Genomic DNA, 19,136 nt, shown 5'->3' with positions numbered 1-19,136 from the left:
CTCTAAATAGCACAAGTGTGGGATATTTTTCATTTGTCCCTCCAGATACACTCTCCACCTTCTCTTCTCTGTTCTGTGCATATGAGATGACAGCAAGGACCCTTTCAATAGCTCCCTAGCTCTCTGCTCCACTTGGGGTCTGTTATGGTTTAGATGTGGTGTCCTCCAAAAGCTCTCATGTGAAACAATGCAAGAAGGCTCAGAGGCAAAATGATTGGGTTGTGTCACCATGGGCAAAGGTGCCACATATGCAGTTGAGGGGAGAAATAAAGAATGTCCACGTGCTATGCCCTTTTCAATGTTTTATTCACTGAAATCACTCAAGACAATTCACTCAATAGGTTCTTAATCAAGAAATGACAATCCTTAATGCTGGGCACTGCAATAGACATAATCAATTCAAAGCAAACAATTATAAGCTAATTCTAAGCACTGCAAACACACTGAATCATGAGAGACCTATTACAGACATTACCTTTGCATGCTAAGTTCAAGTGCCAGATCTAAAGTCTTAAGCCTTAGGCCTTAAGTCCAGCAGATGCACATTCACTCAGAGCACAGCGATCAGGTCAGCAACCAGTGGAGGCTTCTTCTGGAGGGGAGTTGACAGCTGGTTAAGGAGATGGTCATAAGGAGAAGTCACCATTCTCACCAGGGTTAAAAGGCTGTTACAGAGCTTGAGAGAGGTGAGGGTGATGCAGAGGATCAGACAGATGATGAGAAAAGTTGGGATGTCAGTTCAGGTCCTCATCAGGCTCTCTGGCAAGTATATCAGCTGGCTGAATGTCTGCCCTTTTGCTCTATTATTTATACTAGTTTTTGGAGCTTCTACTCGCCCTTTGGGTCCCTATCAACTGTTACCAGGTTTCTTAGTGACATTTTACATTTCAGAGCAAATACATGGTTTGGTGGCTTCTGCCCTGATTTTACACTTTGACTCTCATCAGGGTTAAGGCAAGTGACATGTTTATACCAGTGGCTTCACTCTGAGTTTGAGTTGTGGAAAAAGATTTGTTTATAGCTTGTTCATGACTTATTTACCAGGCTATGCCTGATGACGTATTGGAGGGCTCCGTAGGCTTGTGCCTGGGGAGACTGCAGGTTTTTGTAATGGAGTTGCTTAGGCTCAGGCCTAAGGTCATCCTTATAGGCTGTGAGAGACATAATCCAATCAGTGAGTCATCCCCTGATAGGGGTTAACTGAGTGGTAATTGAAGGGGTGGGTGTCGCTAGAGGAGGTGGGAAGGGGTGGGGCCCCCTGTGGGGTCTATATTCATATCTATATTTGTATCTGGCAAGTGGAAATCTCTGCTTCCTGATCAACATGGGGCAGCTTCCCTCTGCCAATTCTTCTGTCATGAGCCCAAAAGAATGGAGTCTGCTGTCTATGGATTGAGACCTCTGAAACAGCTCTCAAATAAATCTTTCATCCTCTTCAGTTGTTCTGTAGGGGTTCTTTAGTCACAGCAGCAAAAAAAAAGCTAACACACTGTGTATCAGTGGAGTTGGGCCACTACCACAAGAGAAGGCAAGGAGAGGGGTTGGGAGGTCATTTATTTCCCTGATCCCCATTCTTCTGGATCAAGAGGATGGTCTGCTTCCCTTCTAGAGATGGAGTCCTATTAGACACCTCTCTCCATAAAGCATCTGGACAGCTTGAGTACACTCTCCTCTCTCTCCTTCTCTCTCTTTTTCCCCCTTGGAAACTACATCTCTCCTCAGTTACTAAAACCAAGATGCTGCTCCTTGTTGCTTTTTCTGGCTCTACCCATATCTCTTTATATAGTCCCTTTGTTAAACCCTCTTCAAATTATTCAACCTGAGTAGGCTATTTCCTGCCACCATCTGAACTACTTGCAAATGTCATTAGATGGTTGCTTTTGTGTCTCCTTTTTTTTTTTTTTTTTTTTTTTTTTAGGACACAGAGTAATGTGAACTTGGTAAACAAAGGAGGTGCAACAAAATGTCTTCGCTGTAGTCTTTAAACATACCTTGGGAGTGAAATACAGAGAGAATAACCAGACTTTCTGCTAATCATTTATGATTTGAACATTAAAAGAAATATGAAATTATTTTTATTTTTATTTGCACTGAGCTGGTAAAACAACACCTATGACTGTATTTATTTTACACATCTATTTCTCTTACCAGCCTAGGAGTGCCTGGGGGGTAATATTCAGCTCTTAATGAATATTAATATTATATCAACCTGCAGATTGTAGATGTTTAAAAAAAAAGTTAATTGACCATAACTGAACTGTAAAGACCTGTCTCTTTGTCTTTATAACTCCCTATCAGAAATCTCATCCACTCAGGCTAAGTATAAAAAAATAAAGTCAGGCAGGGATAATTGAAATAGTCATAAGTAACTGTTTTTATGTCTTCTTTTTATTCTAAGACAGAGTAACAGCTATTTGATAAACAAAGGAGGTCGTGCAAAATGTCTTTAGAAGGGCTTTTAATCAAATGTTGTAAATGATGCATAATTAAGACAACGTTTTAAGGCAAACGGGCATTTAAACAAGGGTGTTCCTTCCTCTTAATTTCCCTGACAAGAGCTAAATTAAACAGCAGGGCCATACAGCCATTACATATGCTAATACGGCCAACTCTATATTTGACACCGAAAATCATCTCCGAAATATTTACGGAAACAAAAGTCCAGGTCACAAAACAATGTACAGCACGATCCCAATTTCATAAAATATTGATTTCCATCTACCCTGGAGATGCAGATTGTTTGGTAGAGTTGTTTTATTGCCTCGTGGTATGTGAAAGCGTGGATTTATTTTGTTTATTCTTTTTACAAGTATATTTTTTTTTTATAAATGAATGGGTGGTTGCCGATTCCACCGGTGGAGGAAGAGCAGGAGGGGCCGCTGCGAGGACTGCAGGAGGAGGTGGTCCAGCCGCTCCCTGCTGCCGGAGGCGCTTCACCTCTCGGCGGTGGGACTCGGAGAGCTCAGAGGGGCCCGCGGGACGCACCCAGGACGCGGCGAGCCCCACGCACGGGGAGGGAGGAGGAGGAGGCCGCGCGGCCGGGCGGGGGCGGGTCCACGCTCTGGCGCCGGCCGGCGGGGCCCGGAAGGCGACTGGAAGGAGCCGTGTTGGAGCCATGGCGGCGCCCGGCGCGCTGCTCGTGATGGGCGTCAGCGGCTCCGGAAAGTAGGTCCAGGAGGCCGGGTGCAGGGGCACCTGGTGGGGAGGCGGGCGCCGCCGGTCGGCCGGGCGGGGACCCGAAGGCCCTGGGAGCCCGTGGCACCTGCTTGTCCACCTTCCAACCCGCCCGCCTAAGCCCCGGCCCGGGACCACGGGAGACCTTGGGTCTCTGCGTATAAAACCCAGGCTCTAGCCACGCCGGCCGGGGTCTGGAGCCCCTTGTAAAGAGGCCACTTGGGCAGAGTGATTGACAGGTCACCAACGTGAGGGACGGCGGTTCCACCCCACATCTCAGGAGGCTCTGAATGCCCGGGGTTGGGACATTTTGTCAGACAGAGCCGAAGGCTGCGGAGCCCATGTCCCAGCCTCTTTCAGACATTTGTCGAACTGGGCGGTCGGCTGCCCCCTTGTGTGAGTTTCTGGACTTTTCTGATTTGGTTTTGTTCAGTGAACGTGAAGATCTGGTGTCGTTTCCCCCTTTTTTTGATCAGTATTTATCAAGTTAAAATGAAAAGAGAACCTGTTAATATGGAGGGTGGCTCCTGGGAGTTTGGAGAGAACTCTGGAAAATATGCAGATTCTACCCAGCCAAGCTGCTGGCCCATTTGGGGAATAGCTTTTGGCTTTCTGATAAAACCGAAATCTGTGTCTTTTATGAAAAAAAAAAAAAACAACAACAACAAAAAAAAATCCTACCTACTGTAATATCCAACGACAAGCAGCAAAGACAGAACTTAAGGAAATAGCTTTCTAAGGCCTAACAGTACCCTTCTAGAATTTTCTGAATCACAAACTACCTATTTGGTCAGGAGTGTATTAAAGGCTTTTGTTCCAGGAAGTAAATTATAGCTTTCCAAAATTATCTTGATGTTTTGAGCCTCAAAGACAGGAAATCTTATATTGAAATTGAAATAAAACATAGAGCCCAGGACCCTCAGTAATAAAGTGCATGCCTGGCCTTTGATCCCCAGCCTTTCCCTCCACACCCCCAAAATAAAACAATTTGAAAATCCCTAGCTGTCCTATGATTTGAAGAAACTAGAAAGTATAAAATTATTGTCATACTGTGATGTAGTGAGATCTGAGTCCTAGGTCTTAGATCTCATGCTGCCTGACTCTATGAACTTGAGCAGGGTGTAAGCCTTGAGCCAGATGAGGGGTGTCTGAATCATGTTATTTACAGCTTATAATGTACTCAGTAACTATTTATTGAGCTCAGTCTTTATGTCAATGACACATAGTAGACAAGACAGATGAAATTCCTGTCCTCAAAAAGTTTAGATTCTAGTATGGCAAAGGATAAATTAAGGACACCTATACAGTGTGTGGGCTGGGGGTGTGGTTCAGTGGTAGAGCATTTGCTTAGCATGTGTAAGACGACCCTGGGTTCGGTCCTGGTAAAACACACAAATCTCAGTGTAGGATATGGTGCATTGGATGGGCCTTTTAATTCAGTGGATATATCAAGGGATCATTGCATATCCAAGTCTGGAGTTGAGAAGAAAGGTCTTTTGATGTAAAATGTGGGAATCACTGACACATGGATGTACTTAAAGACATGAGATACTGAGATCACCATATGAGTATTGAAGTAGAAACTAGCAAAAGACTGAGCCCAGAACACTCATGGCTAAAGATCAGAGCGATGTGTCAGATGTTGCTGACTGAGTAATAAAATGACTAAAAATTGATTATTTTTTATCGTTAGGATGTAGCAACAGTGAATTCTTTGATGATTTCTCCAAATTCCTCTTAGGGCCTTGCAAAATTTTTAATTATACTTCATAACATTTGGAAAAATAATTGCCATAGCCTAATGGCTTAAGAGAACAATAGTCTCAAAACAGGAAGATTCCATTTAAAATGTTGTCAGGAAGTTTACCTAGTTAATGTTTTTACTGTGTCCACCCCCCACCACCACCAATGTATGAAATCTTTTTCATTTACTGATGTGTGTCCCAAATAGTGCCTGGCAGATAGTAAGTGCTCAGTAAATATTTGCTGACTTGAAGAATAAAAGAATAAACTATTTTAATAGTAGTACTGTTAGTTTTTTATTTTTTCTTTGGTTCTGGGGTTTGAACCCAGGACATTGTACATGCTAGGCAAGCACTCTACCAACTGAGTTATGTCCCCAGCCCAGCTTTCTTCATATTTTGACAGTCTTGGTGAAGCCACCCCCATCTTTGGTGGATCAAGTGGTCCTTTCAAATATGTTTATTCTGTATCCCTTCCCTTTCCTGCTAGTCTGATGTCTTTTAAGTTCCTTATTCCTGATTTAGACCCACTGGGAGACATTTGGGCCATGACATTTTGTTTGTAATGCTTAGATCCGACCAGTCTCCACCAAAGCGGGCACTCACTTTGTCTCATTTCTAGTAGGTCCCTGGTGTGTGTCCAAGAGTCCCCATTTTCTGGTTGAGGAGGTTTGGATGGAGCAGCAGACAGTGGCTTTTCTTTTCCCTTCTATCTTCTTCCTGCCAATGTATACCTGAATCTGCATAGCTTTCCTTTTAGAATATGAGTGACAGCTGACATGTTCATTCATGGTTAATCTAAGTTGGTCTTAAATGTGATTTCTGTTGTGTACAGCTCTGGCTTCATCAGGCATGGAGTTCACCTGGGTTGGTGATTCACCACCTGTCTGTAGCATTCCACCTCTGTGGAATTCAGTAGAGCAAACATAATGGGAAAGGGGTTGTTTCTCCTTCAGTCCTTTGTTTACATCAAGGAGCCAGTCTTGGTTTGATACCAGTGTACCTTTTTTTTTTTTTTTTTAGAGAGAGAATTTTAATATTTATTTATTTTTTTTAGTTTTTGGCAGAAACAACATCTTTGTTTGTATGTGGTGCTGAGGATCAAACCCGGGCCGCACACATGCCAGGCGAGTGCACTACTGCTTAAGCCACATCCCCAGCCCCGGATACCAGTATACCTTTGACACTCTGTGATACTACTTTAACAAAAGAATGACAAGAGGGCTGGGCATGTGGCTCAAGCTGTAGCGTGCTCACCTGGCATGCACAGGGCGCTGGGTTCGATCCTCAGCACTACATAAAAATAAAATAAAGATGTTGTGTCCACCAAAACTAAAAAATAAATATTAAAAAAATTCTCTCTCTCTTTAAAAAAAAAACAAGAATGGCAAGACCCTATTAGACAGAAGTGTCTAACTAGAACTTAGTCACATTGTTTTGTTTTCGTTGAATACATCTTTCTTATTACCTTCTATTTAAAGTGAGCAATGCCTATAAAAGGGAAGAAAAAGGTGTTTCTTTAAAGTACTTAATTTTAAAAGTGAAGTAATTAAATAAAAATAATCAAGTAAGTAATTGTAGGGGTTGGCAAAACTTGAGAGATTGAAAAATAAAATGGTGTAAGGATACAGTAAAAAGAGTCTTTGGTCAACACTTTAGAAACTGAGAGCCAGAAATGACTGGATGCATCACTGTCTGCCAGGCTCCATCCCTCCCCATGGCCCTAGACTGTGAGCCTCAAGAGGGCTGAGACCACGTCTCAGAGGTCTCTCCATTGGATTGTGGGAATTAGTAGGTGCTCAATATTCACTGATTAAAATACAGGTGAAAGGATAATTATGTACCTCAGGTCCCTTGAGAACACTGAGGATTAGAGGAACAGGCAACTTTCCCAGGATCTCAGACATTTTGTGGCTGAATTATGGCTATGGACCACACCTCCTTTTTTGAGTTCCTCTGCATTCCCAGCCCTGAGCCCTTTTCTCTAGCTCCCACTGCTTTTTAGAGTACAACAGTTGTTATCAGATGTTGTGCATAGACAGCATTTAACTCCTTTTTTTTTTTTTGAAGTTGTAGATGGACATGATACCTTTATTTTATTTATTTTTATGTGGTGCTAGGGATCAAACCCAGTGCCTCACACTTGCTAGGCATATGATCTACCACTGAGCTATAACCTCAGCCCTTAACTCCCAGTCTTCACAAGTGGTGGTTGTTCTTGAGTCATTGACCCATGACCTCTATTTTAAGAGTGTCTTTTTTTGAGGGAAGGGGGTTGGGTAAACAGTGATTGAACTCGGGGTCTCAACTACTGAGCCACATCACTAGCCCCATTTTGTATTTTATTTAGACAGGGTCTCACTGAGTTGCTTAGCACCTCGCTTTTGCTGAGGCTGGCTTTGAACCTGCCATCTTCCTGCCTCAGCCTCCTGAACCACTAAGATTACAGATGTGTGCCACCATGCCTGTCCCTTAAGATTGTCTCTTTTAAGCTCCAGTGCTTCTGTATGCCCACTGAACTTTGCATGGATGCAGTTAGAGTTTAAATCCCCCATCAGACTCCTTCCTCCAATTTCCTCAGCAGAATTTTCATCATTTTATTAATTCAGTATTTTCTTTTACAATACAGACCAGAGAACTGATTATTGAAGGGGGAAATAAAAAACTTCAGAGGTTTAATGAAATCTGATATATTGCCTTTTGAAAAACAAACAGTGGCAACTGGTTAATTATTTTTTCAAAGGCATTCCTAGAAAACAGGAAGGACATCACTTTAGCATCACACAGGGATTGGCACTTTAGCACAACTGCCCAGACACGTGTTTCCGAGGCATCTTTGTGAGGAAGTGCTGCACACTTTGAGCGAGGGTAGTAACTGGAACATCTGTGTCCTCTCCACAGATCAACAGTGGGCGCCCTGCTGGCATCCGAGGTAACCTGTTTTAACAACTGTGTGTCCCATTGTGTTCTTGTCCCTTTGCTTTCCCCCCTTTCTTCTGGCCTATGGTGATTTTCAACCAGACACCTCTGCATGGCTTAGGAACCATTGGAGCAAGTCAGTTTTTCTCCTTGATAATTATGAATAGTGGTGAATGAAGGGCGGGGGGCTTTTCCCTGGGGGATGTCCTGGCACCTACAATGGGGAGGAGGGTAACAGTGTTGTTTCCACACTGCCCATTAGTAACATAGCCCTACTGTCTGCCACATACTCTCTTTCCCTTTGTTCTTTAAGCTGGGATGGAAATTCTATGATGCAGATGACTATCATCCAAAGGAAAATCGAATGAAGATGGAGAAAGGGATACCATTGAATGATCAGGTAACTTTGGCTCTCTGTATCCAACACGCTTACTCCACCTGGTATTGAGATCTCTGTCATGCTTAGTATAGTGGAGTTCCTCAGTCATGAGATAACCAGAGGATGGGTGTCCAAAGAGCCAGCTGCACGGTGGTTCCTGCACCTGTTAGCTCTGGCCCTGACCCTGACCCTCCCTGTAAGCTTAGCACTAGGAGCAGTGTCACCCTCTGCCCCAGCTTGGGAAGGGTCTGCCACAACACTTGTTGCCAGGTTTTAGTCTGAAGAATGTGGAGCCTCTCTGAGAAGGCAGAGGTCCCCTGTGTCACAAACAAGGGGAAGTTCCTCATTTTCTCCCAGGTCCTATCAGCTAACCACCATCACTAGACTCTGACAACCACCCCAAGGCCAGAGTGATCTTGAAAATTCAAGTGTGGCCATGTTACCCCTGCCTGAGATCCTTTAATGGCTTCCTACTGCTCTCAAAGTCCAGGCCAAACACCTAAATTCCTAAACATGTACAGGCTGGCCTCCATGCCCACCCGCCTCCAGCTTATTTTTAGATGCTGTGAGCTACCCTCTCAGTCCCTCTTGCTACCATGCCCCTCCCTGAAGGACCTTTGTATCTACTTCTGCCAGGAATGCGCTTCCTTTCCTCTTCCCAGAGTGAAACTGCTCTTCCTTCATATCTCAGCTCCCTTACCTCTGCAAAGCCCTCCCTGACCAACCTCTCTGAAGCTTCCATGACAAACTCTCAGAACACCATATACCTGTTGTCCTTGTCCCAGTTGCACCTCAGCAAATGTTTGTGTGAGAATGTGATTAATCATCTCTACAACTAGACTTTACCCCCAAAAGGGCAGGGACTGTAGATTTATCTGTTAACCATTGTAACCCTAGGCCCTGACACAGAGTAAATGTCAGAAAATATTTATGGCACGTTTTGGAGTGCATGAATGCGTAAATGAATGGCCCTGTCCTTTATGCACAGTCACGAGGCTACATCCCAAAGAGTCTTTCTCAAACTGGATTACAAACTCTGGGATTCACCAGCTGAAGGAACAGTAATTCAAGAGAGAGCGAGAGGGCCAGGTCAAGAGCTGGGCCCATCCACACAGCAGCAAGGCACGTCTTACTGGGTTAAATATGTCCAAAGGGCAGGAACAAATGGAACTGGCCAAAGACCAACGCTTGTTTTACTTTTCATTGGCCTCAGCTCACCCTCCAATTAAATCATCTCCCTTTGCTCTGCCTTGAAAGGTGACAGTCACAACCATTATTCAAACTGTTCTAGAGAACTCTTTGGCACTTACTTCTCCCTGTTTTGGGAAGTGTCACTTGAGTTTGCAATGGTTCAAGCCTTGAGCCAGCAAAATGATGTTTGCAACATCTGATTTTAGAAGATATGGCCCATGGGGCAAGGGAACTATGAAAGAGACAGAGGGTAATAATTTAAATAATATTGATATCATACTAGAAATAATAAACAATATAGACAAACTGAACCCAACATCACACTCATGTGACTTTCAGAAAATGGATTAGCATCTTGGTGCCTTATTTTCTTCCTGTTGATTTAGAATGGTAACAGGACCTATATCAGTGGGTTCTGGGAATAATTAAATGAAATAATAAGAAAAATGTTTGCAGAATAGTGCCCAAAGCATTCAATAAATATCACTTTTTTTATTACTATTTCTAGTGTTAGACACACCATAAACCACAGATCCACACACATAAAGTAAATCATTATTTCAGAGTATAATTGTGCTGGTATTATTTTGTGTTTCTCTTTGGTGAGTGACATAAAAGGTAACAAAGCAAAGCAACCCAATGGATGGGTTTTTTTAAAATATTTATTTTTTAATTATAAGTGGACACAATACCTTTTATTTTATTTTTATGTGGTGCTGGGAATCGAACCCAAGGCCAATGCATGCTAGGTGAGCACTCTGCCTCTGAGCTACAATGGATGGGTTTTTTTTTTGTTGTTGTTGTTGTTGTGTTTTTGTTTTTGTAACAGGGATTAAACCCAGGGGCACTCGACCACTGAGCCACATCCTCAGCCTTGTTTATTTATTTAGATACAGGGTCTCGCTAAATTGCTTAGAGCCTTGCTAAGTTTCTGAGGCTGGCTTTGTACTTGTGATCCTCCTGCCTCAGCCTCCTGAGCCTCTGAGATTACAGGCGTGCACCACCACTCCTGGCCTAAACAGATGGGTTTTAAAAATCATTGAACAGGCATCACTGTTGTTTACCAGTGATGCTTGTTCAGTAGGCTCTCTGAATGTGGTAGGTAGAATCCAGAAAAGAAATTTGTATGCAGGAGAAAAGCTGTCCCTGCCCTTTTCTTCCAGTGGCCACTGGAAGAAACACAGGTTACAGTGGTGCTCCCTTACACATGGGGAGTACATTCCAAGACCTCAGTAGATGCCTGAAACCATGGGTAGTAGTACCACACTCTGTGTGATGATGTTTTCCTGTGCATGTCTAAGATAAAGTTTAGTTTATAAATTGGGCAAGATAGGAGATTAACAGTAACTAATAACAAAATAAAACAGTTATAACAATATGCTATAATAAAAGTTATTTAAAACTTGTGAATTTTTATTTATGAGTTACATTTAAAATTTTTAGACCATGGTAAACTGGGTAACTGAAAACTTATAAAGTGAAGCCATGGATAAGGAGGAGCTCTGCACTTTCTGAATGTATCCAAGAGCAACTGCAAGTCAGCCATCCTTAGAAGCACACCAACCTCAGATACAAGGAGGAAGAACAGCAGGTGTTTTTCATACTTGACAAGAGCTGAGGGAGTCTAGGAGTAAAAGTGTGGGTCACAGCTGTGCTGGCCCTGTATCCTCTGGTTGCCTTGGTAACTAGTCCTGTGATGCTGTGCTGAGGAGCTGTACCATGTGGATCAAACTACAGTGTCAGAGGCTGAAGTACAGGTTTGACTTGATGAATTCTAGGGGAATTTGGGGATGTTTTATGCTCAGAGAGCTCAGGGCTAAGATCTAAGTTGAACTATCAAGGGATCCTTGAGGCCATTTAATTGTTAATTAAAATGAAATAAAATGTAAAATCCAGTTCTGGGTTGAACTGGTGGCATTTTATGGCCTCAAGAGCCACATGTGGCTACCCTATTGAACAATAGAGATGTAGAACATTTTCATCATTGCACAGAGCTCCGTGGACAGTGACAGCCTGGAAGGATATTCCCCCCAGGCTGTGAAAACTTATTAGAATGATGATGATGGTACCAATAAAGAATTTCAAAGCTCTCAGTCAGCGCATCTCCTCTGTGCATCACCGTGCTGTCGCACAGTGATACCCAAGTAGATTTTAAGGTCTGTTTGAAAAAGAGAGCTTTTACAATGGCTCAGGAGGCTGAGGCAGGAGGATCACATGTTCAAAGCCAGATGCAGCAACTTAGTGAGGCCCTAAGGAACTCAACAGGACCCTGCCTCAAAATGAAATATAAAAAAGGGCTGGGGATGTGTCTCAGTGGTTAAGGTTCAATCCCTGGTACCAAAAAAAAAAAAAAAAAAAGGAAAAGAGAGCTTTTAAAAATAATAATTCTCCTTACTGTAAATGTAATATTTGTCTCAGTATTAAAAGAAATCTGCAAAGTACCAATTTTTTTTCACAGATATATCACCCTTGGTTTCCTCAAAAATATTTACTAATTGAATTTTGTAGTTTTCCCTTTGTGTGTGTGTGGAGGGGGGAGGGTGTGTTCTTTATACATGCATCCTTTCCTTTGTGTACTTAATTTCTGTACTAGGTAAAAACCAACCCTTCTCCCCTCCTCCCCTCATACGCTTTCCACCCTTCCTTCCCCTTTCCCCCAACAGAGCTGATACCCTCTACCATCTCTTCCTCTTCTCCAAAGACCCATCACTTCCAGAAGGCACTTTCTCTATTTGTGTCCATCAGAGCACTGAAATTATAGACCAAGGAAACCTGTGGCCTCCTGATGTTCTGGAAGAAGGTTTACTGTGCTCCCTCTGAGCCCTGGGCTGGGGGTAGTGGTGCCCCGTGCCTTTCCCTTTATTGCATGTGGGGACTGTGGAGAGTGACATGATCTTGAACATCAGAACCAGCAGACAGGAATGCAAACCTGAGTTGTTTCCTCCTCTCTTTCCTCTAAGACATTTTTTGTGGGTTTGACCACTTGTTATTTATTATGCTGTCCAAGGTATCTCTTCAGAGGGTACATTGCTCTGGGTATTCTCCTTCTGGTCCCAGTTTCTTCATCTGTAACAAGATATAGATCTTTCCCTTTATTCACAGACATCAGGAACATAAATGTGGAGCTCACACATCCAAGTCCTTCCTCCTGCCCCTATAATAAGGTCTGAATTCCTTAGCAGGTCATTTAGATCTTGGCTAGTGAATCAGCATCTCCTTCACCCCCAACTCAGCTCTCCAGACCCTGCTCCCAGAGCTAAGTAGCTTCCTTTTCTTTTCCCCAACTCTCAGGACACATCTTTATGCTCCTAGTTTCAGCTCACCCCTCCCCTCTGCTTGGCAAGTCCTTCTCTAGTTGAAATCATCCTTATCCTTCAAGATTTGCTCTTCTGGAGGCCTTATCAAAATCCACCACTCTCCATACTCAATGCTCAATTTGGTGCTTTGCTCATTAAACAGTCAGCGTTTGTGAAATTAAATCCCAGTGTCTATAAATTCACAATTTAAAACTCTTGAAGATTCAAAGTTAATTTCAACCCTTAAATCATGTTTAAAGTGAAATTGTATTCATTTTCTTATTTAAATCCCAAAGCAGCTCACTAAATTATATGATACCCATTTTTCAGGTGAAAGAAAGAGAGGCACCAAGAAGTTTAATAACTGGAGAAAAGCCACCCAGCGAAGGGAGTCTCTCTAACCTTAAAGGTCATACTTTTCCTGTTAGGTTAATGACCTTTGATAATTCACAAAATATGTGATTCCCAAGAAGTAAATCCAGGTTGGTTAAGGAAAGAAAAAGGTTAAGAGTGGAGGGGGATGGGGAGCAGGAAAGAGATTGAATCCTCATCCTCATGCATGAGGCTTCAAGGCCCTGTCTCCCTACTTTGTTACAGCTTTCTGCTTTAGAAAATATATACATTTAAAAAAAAAACCAGCTTATAAAAATAATGTTATCTTTTTCATCTCCACTAGTCCATAAATGTGGTAGGAAAACGTTGCTAATCACAAGAGAATGCAAGAAAGACAGGAATTTAGAACTGTGGGGTCTAATGGTGCCTTAGAAGTTAACTTAAGGGCTGGGATGTACCTCAGAAGTGTGGCACTTGCTTAGCAACACAGCCCTGGTCTAGATCCCTAGCACCAAAAACAAAACAAAGTAACTCAAATTCAGAGTGATCATGTCTAGAGTATGGACCCAGAACAGTGTCTAGCGCCCATTAAACACATAATCCCCACTTGTAAATAAATGAAGGAAAGTGGAAATTCAAATTGGTGCTTCAACTGGCAGCCTCTGCCCAGGAGCAATTTTTCATCACAAAATACTGCACATTTCAGACAGTCCAGCTCATTCTCCCTGTTTCCTAAAATCCTTGATACCTTCCCTTCTGCTTCCCACCAAGCCCAAGAAAATTCTATTTTGCAACTATAGTTTTAAATTGCATTTATGGGCTACATTTATGTAGCCCTTCCAACTTTTTTTCCTAGCAGATTCTCTAGAATATCTAGCTTCTGGGAATGATGTCTGTAGAATCTTGATAATAATAAACATTAAATATATATGCTCTTCTCCAAGAGTCTCCAAGAATCTCTCCATATCTCTAATTTCATTAACAGAGTTCTTGTGGTCTGCAGATTGAGAGCTGGTAGTCCTCATCATCTTGTTATTGCATCTACAAATGACCACACTTGTTCACTAAAGGCACTTAGACAAGTGTTGGCATAAACTGATGTTTCATTTGTTGAATCCATTTAAGCTACATTGTATACATAGCAATAGCTATTGTAATTTAAATAATGGTTTTTATGAATTTTGTAGCTGTTGTCCCTTAGGATATAATTGGTGTAAATGACAGAGCTGTTTTTGTTTGATTTCTACCTTGTATGAATTTTGTAGCTATTGCATTTGAACTCCTAAGATCACTGGGTGAAGTGTGTTCATGAAAGTAAAGTCTTAGAGGTCTATGATTAGCAAATCTTCCAGGATCCTCAACCCAACTTTAGCACACAATGCTTTGAAAAATTAATTTGTTTGATGAAGAAAAAACATTTATAATACACAGTTTTCTAAGGAGGGTTTATGGTTTGCTGAGCACAGAGTGATGGCCTTGGTAGAATAAACTTTCAGTCACTGAACACTGAATTACTCCGAATAAGAAGTAGGAAAAGCCTGAGCTCTGGGCAGAATCTGGGAGCCAAAGGTACTCGCTCAGAGCTGGGGAGCTGAAAAGGCTCCTCGTGGAAAAGATCAAGAGAAAATTAAAATGACCTAAGGCTTGACCAAAGTCTAAAGCAAAATGAGAAAATCTCAGGTGTTAGAATCAAAGTAGCAAGATTGAACTAAGCTGGAATAACTCCTTCCCCAGGTTTTGAAGCTGCCCAAGGCCAGGAAGGCAGGGCTGTTATCTGGTGTCCCTGAAGAGATGGGAGAGGAGGCTGTAAGCCAATATAAAACACACAGCCCAGGTATCTTACTTTATGTTATCTTTACATACTTTGTTATCTTTACATAAAGTAAGATACCCTTAGTTTGATTTGATGGCTGCCTTTGTAATGATTACAAATATTTTCCACCAGTAACAAAATATGGAAAAGAAAACATATTTGTACCCTCTGGACTCAAAAGCAGCAAAGAATCTGGTGTCTCCCCTGGGCCAAGGTGGGAAAAGGCATCCTTGAGAAACCAGAGCCCCATCTAACTCCCAAATGCACACTATAGTGGCATAGAAATACCCAGTTGAAAAAATGATTTTAAAAACTTTTTCATCTTTATTTTTCATTGCACTATGGCCAATAATCAGGATGTACTCTGGGAAGGAGGAGAGAACCATGTTTAAAAGGATTTCTTTGTGAGACACTACGGTTTGCTGTGTAAACTTCCTCCATTTTCTCTTTAGCAAAAATACAAATTTCTCACATTTTATATATCTGAAGAGAGTTTTGTTTTGGAAAGTTCAAAGATTGGCATAGGGTATGTGTGAATACCCCTTTGCATTTGAGATATGTAAGGAAAGTAGCAAGAGATGTGTCAGCATACCAGAACAAGGAAAAACATACACCATGGGGATTTTCAGGGATAGATAATTAATGGTGCTTTAAGGCAATTTTTCTTGTTATAAAAAGAGTCACTGACACCCAAACCAAGAAAATATTTCTGTGGTTAACGGCCCACTGACTTGGCCCCTCTCCCTGGTATATGACCTACTTCTCGAAACAACTGGATCTTAACATCTGTGAACATGACATAGTTGTTTCTGTACAAACTATACCTGGAAGTCAGTTTGTGTCTGTTTTAATTTCAGGACAGGATTCCATGGCTTTGCAATTTGCATGACATTTTACTAAGGTAAGAGACCATAGGGCTTTGGCGTCAGCCAGAAAGTAAAAACTCGAATGAGAAAAGACAGTGGTCACAAGTCACAACCAGGTAATGATAAAGGATCCCAGAAATAGAGTCCACTCCTTTCAAGTAACAAACATGGATATCAACGAGCCATGGACAGCTCATGTGTTAGTTGAGCTCTGGGGACAAATCTCCCACCAGTTCCACAATTTCTAGCTGGCAGTCTTGATAGCCATTCAGTTTCCACGCCTGTTTCTTAATCTGTAGAATGGGGATAAATATAGTTCCTACTCACAGATTATTGTGAGAAATAAAATGATGCATGGATTATGTTCTAAAATGACTAATACACAGTAAGTCCTCACAAAATTTTAACTGATGCCACCCTTCTTCTATGTGAATGTGTAATTACATACACTTCCAAGAGTAGGCTAAATCACACATTAAGTTATGTAATAATTCAAGGACTTGGAAGACAGAAGAAGATGCTATAGCCTATCTTAGCCATTACTTTTTCTCCCCTTTAAGTTGTGACAATCAGGAAAGACTGGGGTCATTTGTAAGTCAACACGTAATTGTCCACCAGGATTGGAGAGACCTGCATTGTCTAGCTCTCTAACATGCCTCTAACAAGATCCTTCCACCTGAGGCCTGACCCCACTGGAAATTCTGGTTGGGACAGGTAAAGGATAAAAGGCAGGAAATGGGTTATGACTTTCTAAGATGAAGTCATATTTTATCAAATTAATACCATCTGGACCAAACGAAGTTAGAGTATACTTATGATTAGAAATTCAACTTGCTGTTTTCATATCCTATTGACATGGTTGGGCTTAGGGTTTTACTGTAGAGAACTCCTGCCCATGTATTGATGTCAGAGTTTCTTTACTGTAATACTGACCAGTAATCAAAGCAGAAGTGACAATCCTCAGGAGGGCCTAGACCAGACCTCTAGATTGAGAATAAACAAGCTCACACCATGGCTGTGGGGTAGAGCTATGGCTGAGCCTGTAGGTTGGGTTCTCAGCACATTCCAACCAGTGGGTCCCAGTTCAACTTGGCCATAATATCAAAGGAAGGCCCCTTAACTTTCTATTAGATACTTACACCAGCATTTACCCTCACCTCTTAACTCTAGTCACAGCCTAGCCCCAAGATGAATGCCAGCCATACCCTGTAGCCCAGTGGAACATGGTTCACTCTCTTGTGTGGTCTCTGGCCACACAGGTCTCCCCTTACTGGTGCTGAGTTACACTGCCTCTATTTCTGGCTCCAGTTTTCTCCTTGGTACATCCCTGGAAACTTCTCCCATCCTGTTCACCTTGCCCACACAGGAACTGATGCTCTCCTCTGCCCTTTTCTCTAGCTCTGCACTGGCAACTACTCCCACCCTTCACACCATGCTGCAGAATGTGGATGGGGAGAAGCCAGTTGTAGAGTGCAAATCACTAAATGTCCTGCAGAGGACCTGATCCAACCATTTGCACTGCACAGGTGCATGCCAGCAGCCCGTGTCCATACACAGAGGCTGAGCATGTCCTGCATCCATAGGAGCAGTCAGCAACACTGAGCTCTTCTGTATACCAGGCATATCAAGCAATTATTTTCCCTTAGGACAGCTCTATAGCAGTTAATGTGGGTAGTCCCAATTAACAGATGATGAACTGACCCCCTAGGAAGTAAATACTTTTGTCTGAGATTCTTCTGTTGACTAGTGGAAGATCTTTAACCCAAAGCTAGGTATGCCTGATGCTTAACCTGCATTTTCTGACACTTTTCACTGACAGAAGTAAAACTGGAGCCCTCCACCTAGAATTAAGACTGATTATTTTAGCTGGGCATGGTGGTACACACCTGTAATCCCAGAAGCTCAGGAAGAAGGAGGATCACAAGTTCAAAGTCAGCCTCAGCAACTTAAGAAGATCCTGTCTCTAACATATTAAAAAGGGCTGGTGGGGGCCGGGGTTGTAGCTCAGAAGTAGAGCGATTGCCTACCAGGCACTGGGTTTGATCCTCAGCACCACATAAAAATTTTTAAAAAATTAAAAAACAATCTAAAAAAAGAAAATGGCTGGGGATATAGCTCAGTGGTTAAGCAACCCTGGGTTTAAAAAAAAAAAAGACTGATTATTTTAAATGTCTTCATTATTTAGCCCTCTGCCTCCCTCCCTTCTTTCCTTCCTTTCTTAAACAGAGATGTAACCTCAGGACAGCATGTGGTGTTAGCCTGTTCAGCCTTAAAGAAAACATACAGAGACATCTTAATTCGAGGAAAAAATGGTGCACCTCTGAAGTCTGGGGAGTCGAGAAAGGAAGAAAAGCCAGCTGAGGTGCTGCTCTTGGTGGTCCATCTGAGCGGATCATTTGAGGTCATCTCTGGACGCTTACACCAAAGAAAAGATCATTTTATGCCGCCTGCATTATTACAGTCCCAGTTTGATACTCTGGAGCCCCCATCACCTCCAGAAAACTTCATCCAAATCAGTGTGGACAAAAGTCTTTCAGAGATCATTGCTGTAATTATGGAAACTCTGAAAATGAAATGACACACATCAGTGGTCCAGAACAGAATCAGTCATAGATGTGTCCCATTCCAGACCTTGTTCCAGTCTCCTCATCCATGCTGTATTCTAAATGCTTCTTAAGGTTGGACCAACCTTGGTGTGTCAAGATGTACGTGTTTGTAGGAATTTGTGATGTGCTTGGCGTCATGGGCTGTCACGTAGGGAGAAAAGGAAGGGAACTTTAAAAATCAAGCTTAAATTGAAGTTTAAATTCATCAGTGATGCCATCAAATGACAAGAGGAAATTCTATAATTGATGATAGAAATCATTACTTTGCTTAGAACATTTTCCACTAATGCCTATATTTTATAATAAAGGAAACTTGGCTATCCTTGAAATCCCCTGGAAATTTGTCTCTGGAACAGAAATGTGTGCAAAATCGGCCATCTAGTAGCAAGTAATCTCACTCCACACACTGCCTAATCTGTTCACTGTCCTTGAGCTGCAGTTCTAGCAGCAGCTCCTACCTTGGGGTCTCAAAAGGCAATATGGGTAGAACCAGCAAGCCTTGCCCAGCTCTTCAAACAACCTATGCAAATATATCAGCAATACCAAGTTTCTTGCCTTTTAAATAAAATTGTCATTTAATATGATATTGTCTATACTGACCAGCAGCTCTCTGCTGAGCAAGTTGTGTGTTATATATGTGTATAATTTAAACATAGAACACTAAATGCTACTTCAAAGGTAGAGTGGTCAACAAAATCTTTCATGATCATAAAAAGGATCATTTTGGTAGAATGAAGATTGAAAATAATTACATCAGAGGAAAAAAATGTTTTTCCAAGTAGGGGAGCTGTCAAAATAGTTCAACTTGTAAAGTTCC

At 42.1% G+C, this 19,136-nt stretch overlaps 1 protein-coding gene across 4 annotated transcripts; it reads left to right on the top strand.

The window, feature by feature from the left end:
- Positions 1 to 2,902: 2,902 nt before the first annotated feature.
- On the top strand, positions 2,903 to 18,648 carry Idnk (IDNK gluconokinase). Of its 4 annotated transcripts, none has more exons than XM_078047422.1 (5): positions 3,032 to 3,165; positions 7,818 to 7,848; positions 8,149 to 8,235; positions 15,705 to 15,748; positions 17,940 to 18,648. In XM_078047422.1, exons 1-5 carry the CDS (start codon positions 3,116 to 3,118, stop codon positions 18,289 to 18,291), a joined length of 564 nt encoding a protein of 187 aa, XP_077903548.1. In that variant the 5' UTR covers positions 3,032 to 3,115; the 3' UTR covers positions 18,292 to 18,648. The 4 variants fall into 4 exon arrangements, with proteins under 4 accessions (XP_077903547.1, XP_077903548.1, XP_077903550.1 ...); XM_078047423.1 differs by lacking the exon at positions 3,032 to 3,165 and adding an exon at positions 3,238 to 3,570; XM_078047421.1 differs by lacking the exon at positions 7,818 to 7,848 and having other exon boundaries at positions 2,903 to 3,165.
- The last annotated feature ends 488 nt before the right edge of the window (positions 18,649 to 19,136 follow it).

Source organism: Ictidomys tridecemlineatus, chromosome 4 (genome assembly GCF_052094955.1).
Source record: "Ictidomys tridecemlineatus isolate mIctTri1 chromosome 4, mIctTri1.hap1, whole genome shotgun sequence".
Lineage (NCBI taxonomy): Eukaryota > Metazoa > Chordata > Mammalia > Rodentia > Sciuridae > Ictidomys > Ictidomys tridecemlineatus.
This window is presented reverse-complemented; position numbering and strand designations above follow the sequence as displayed.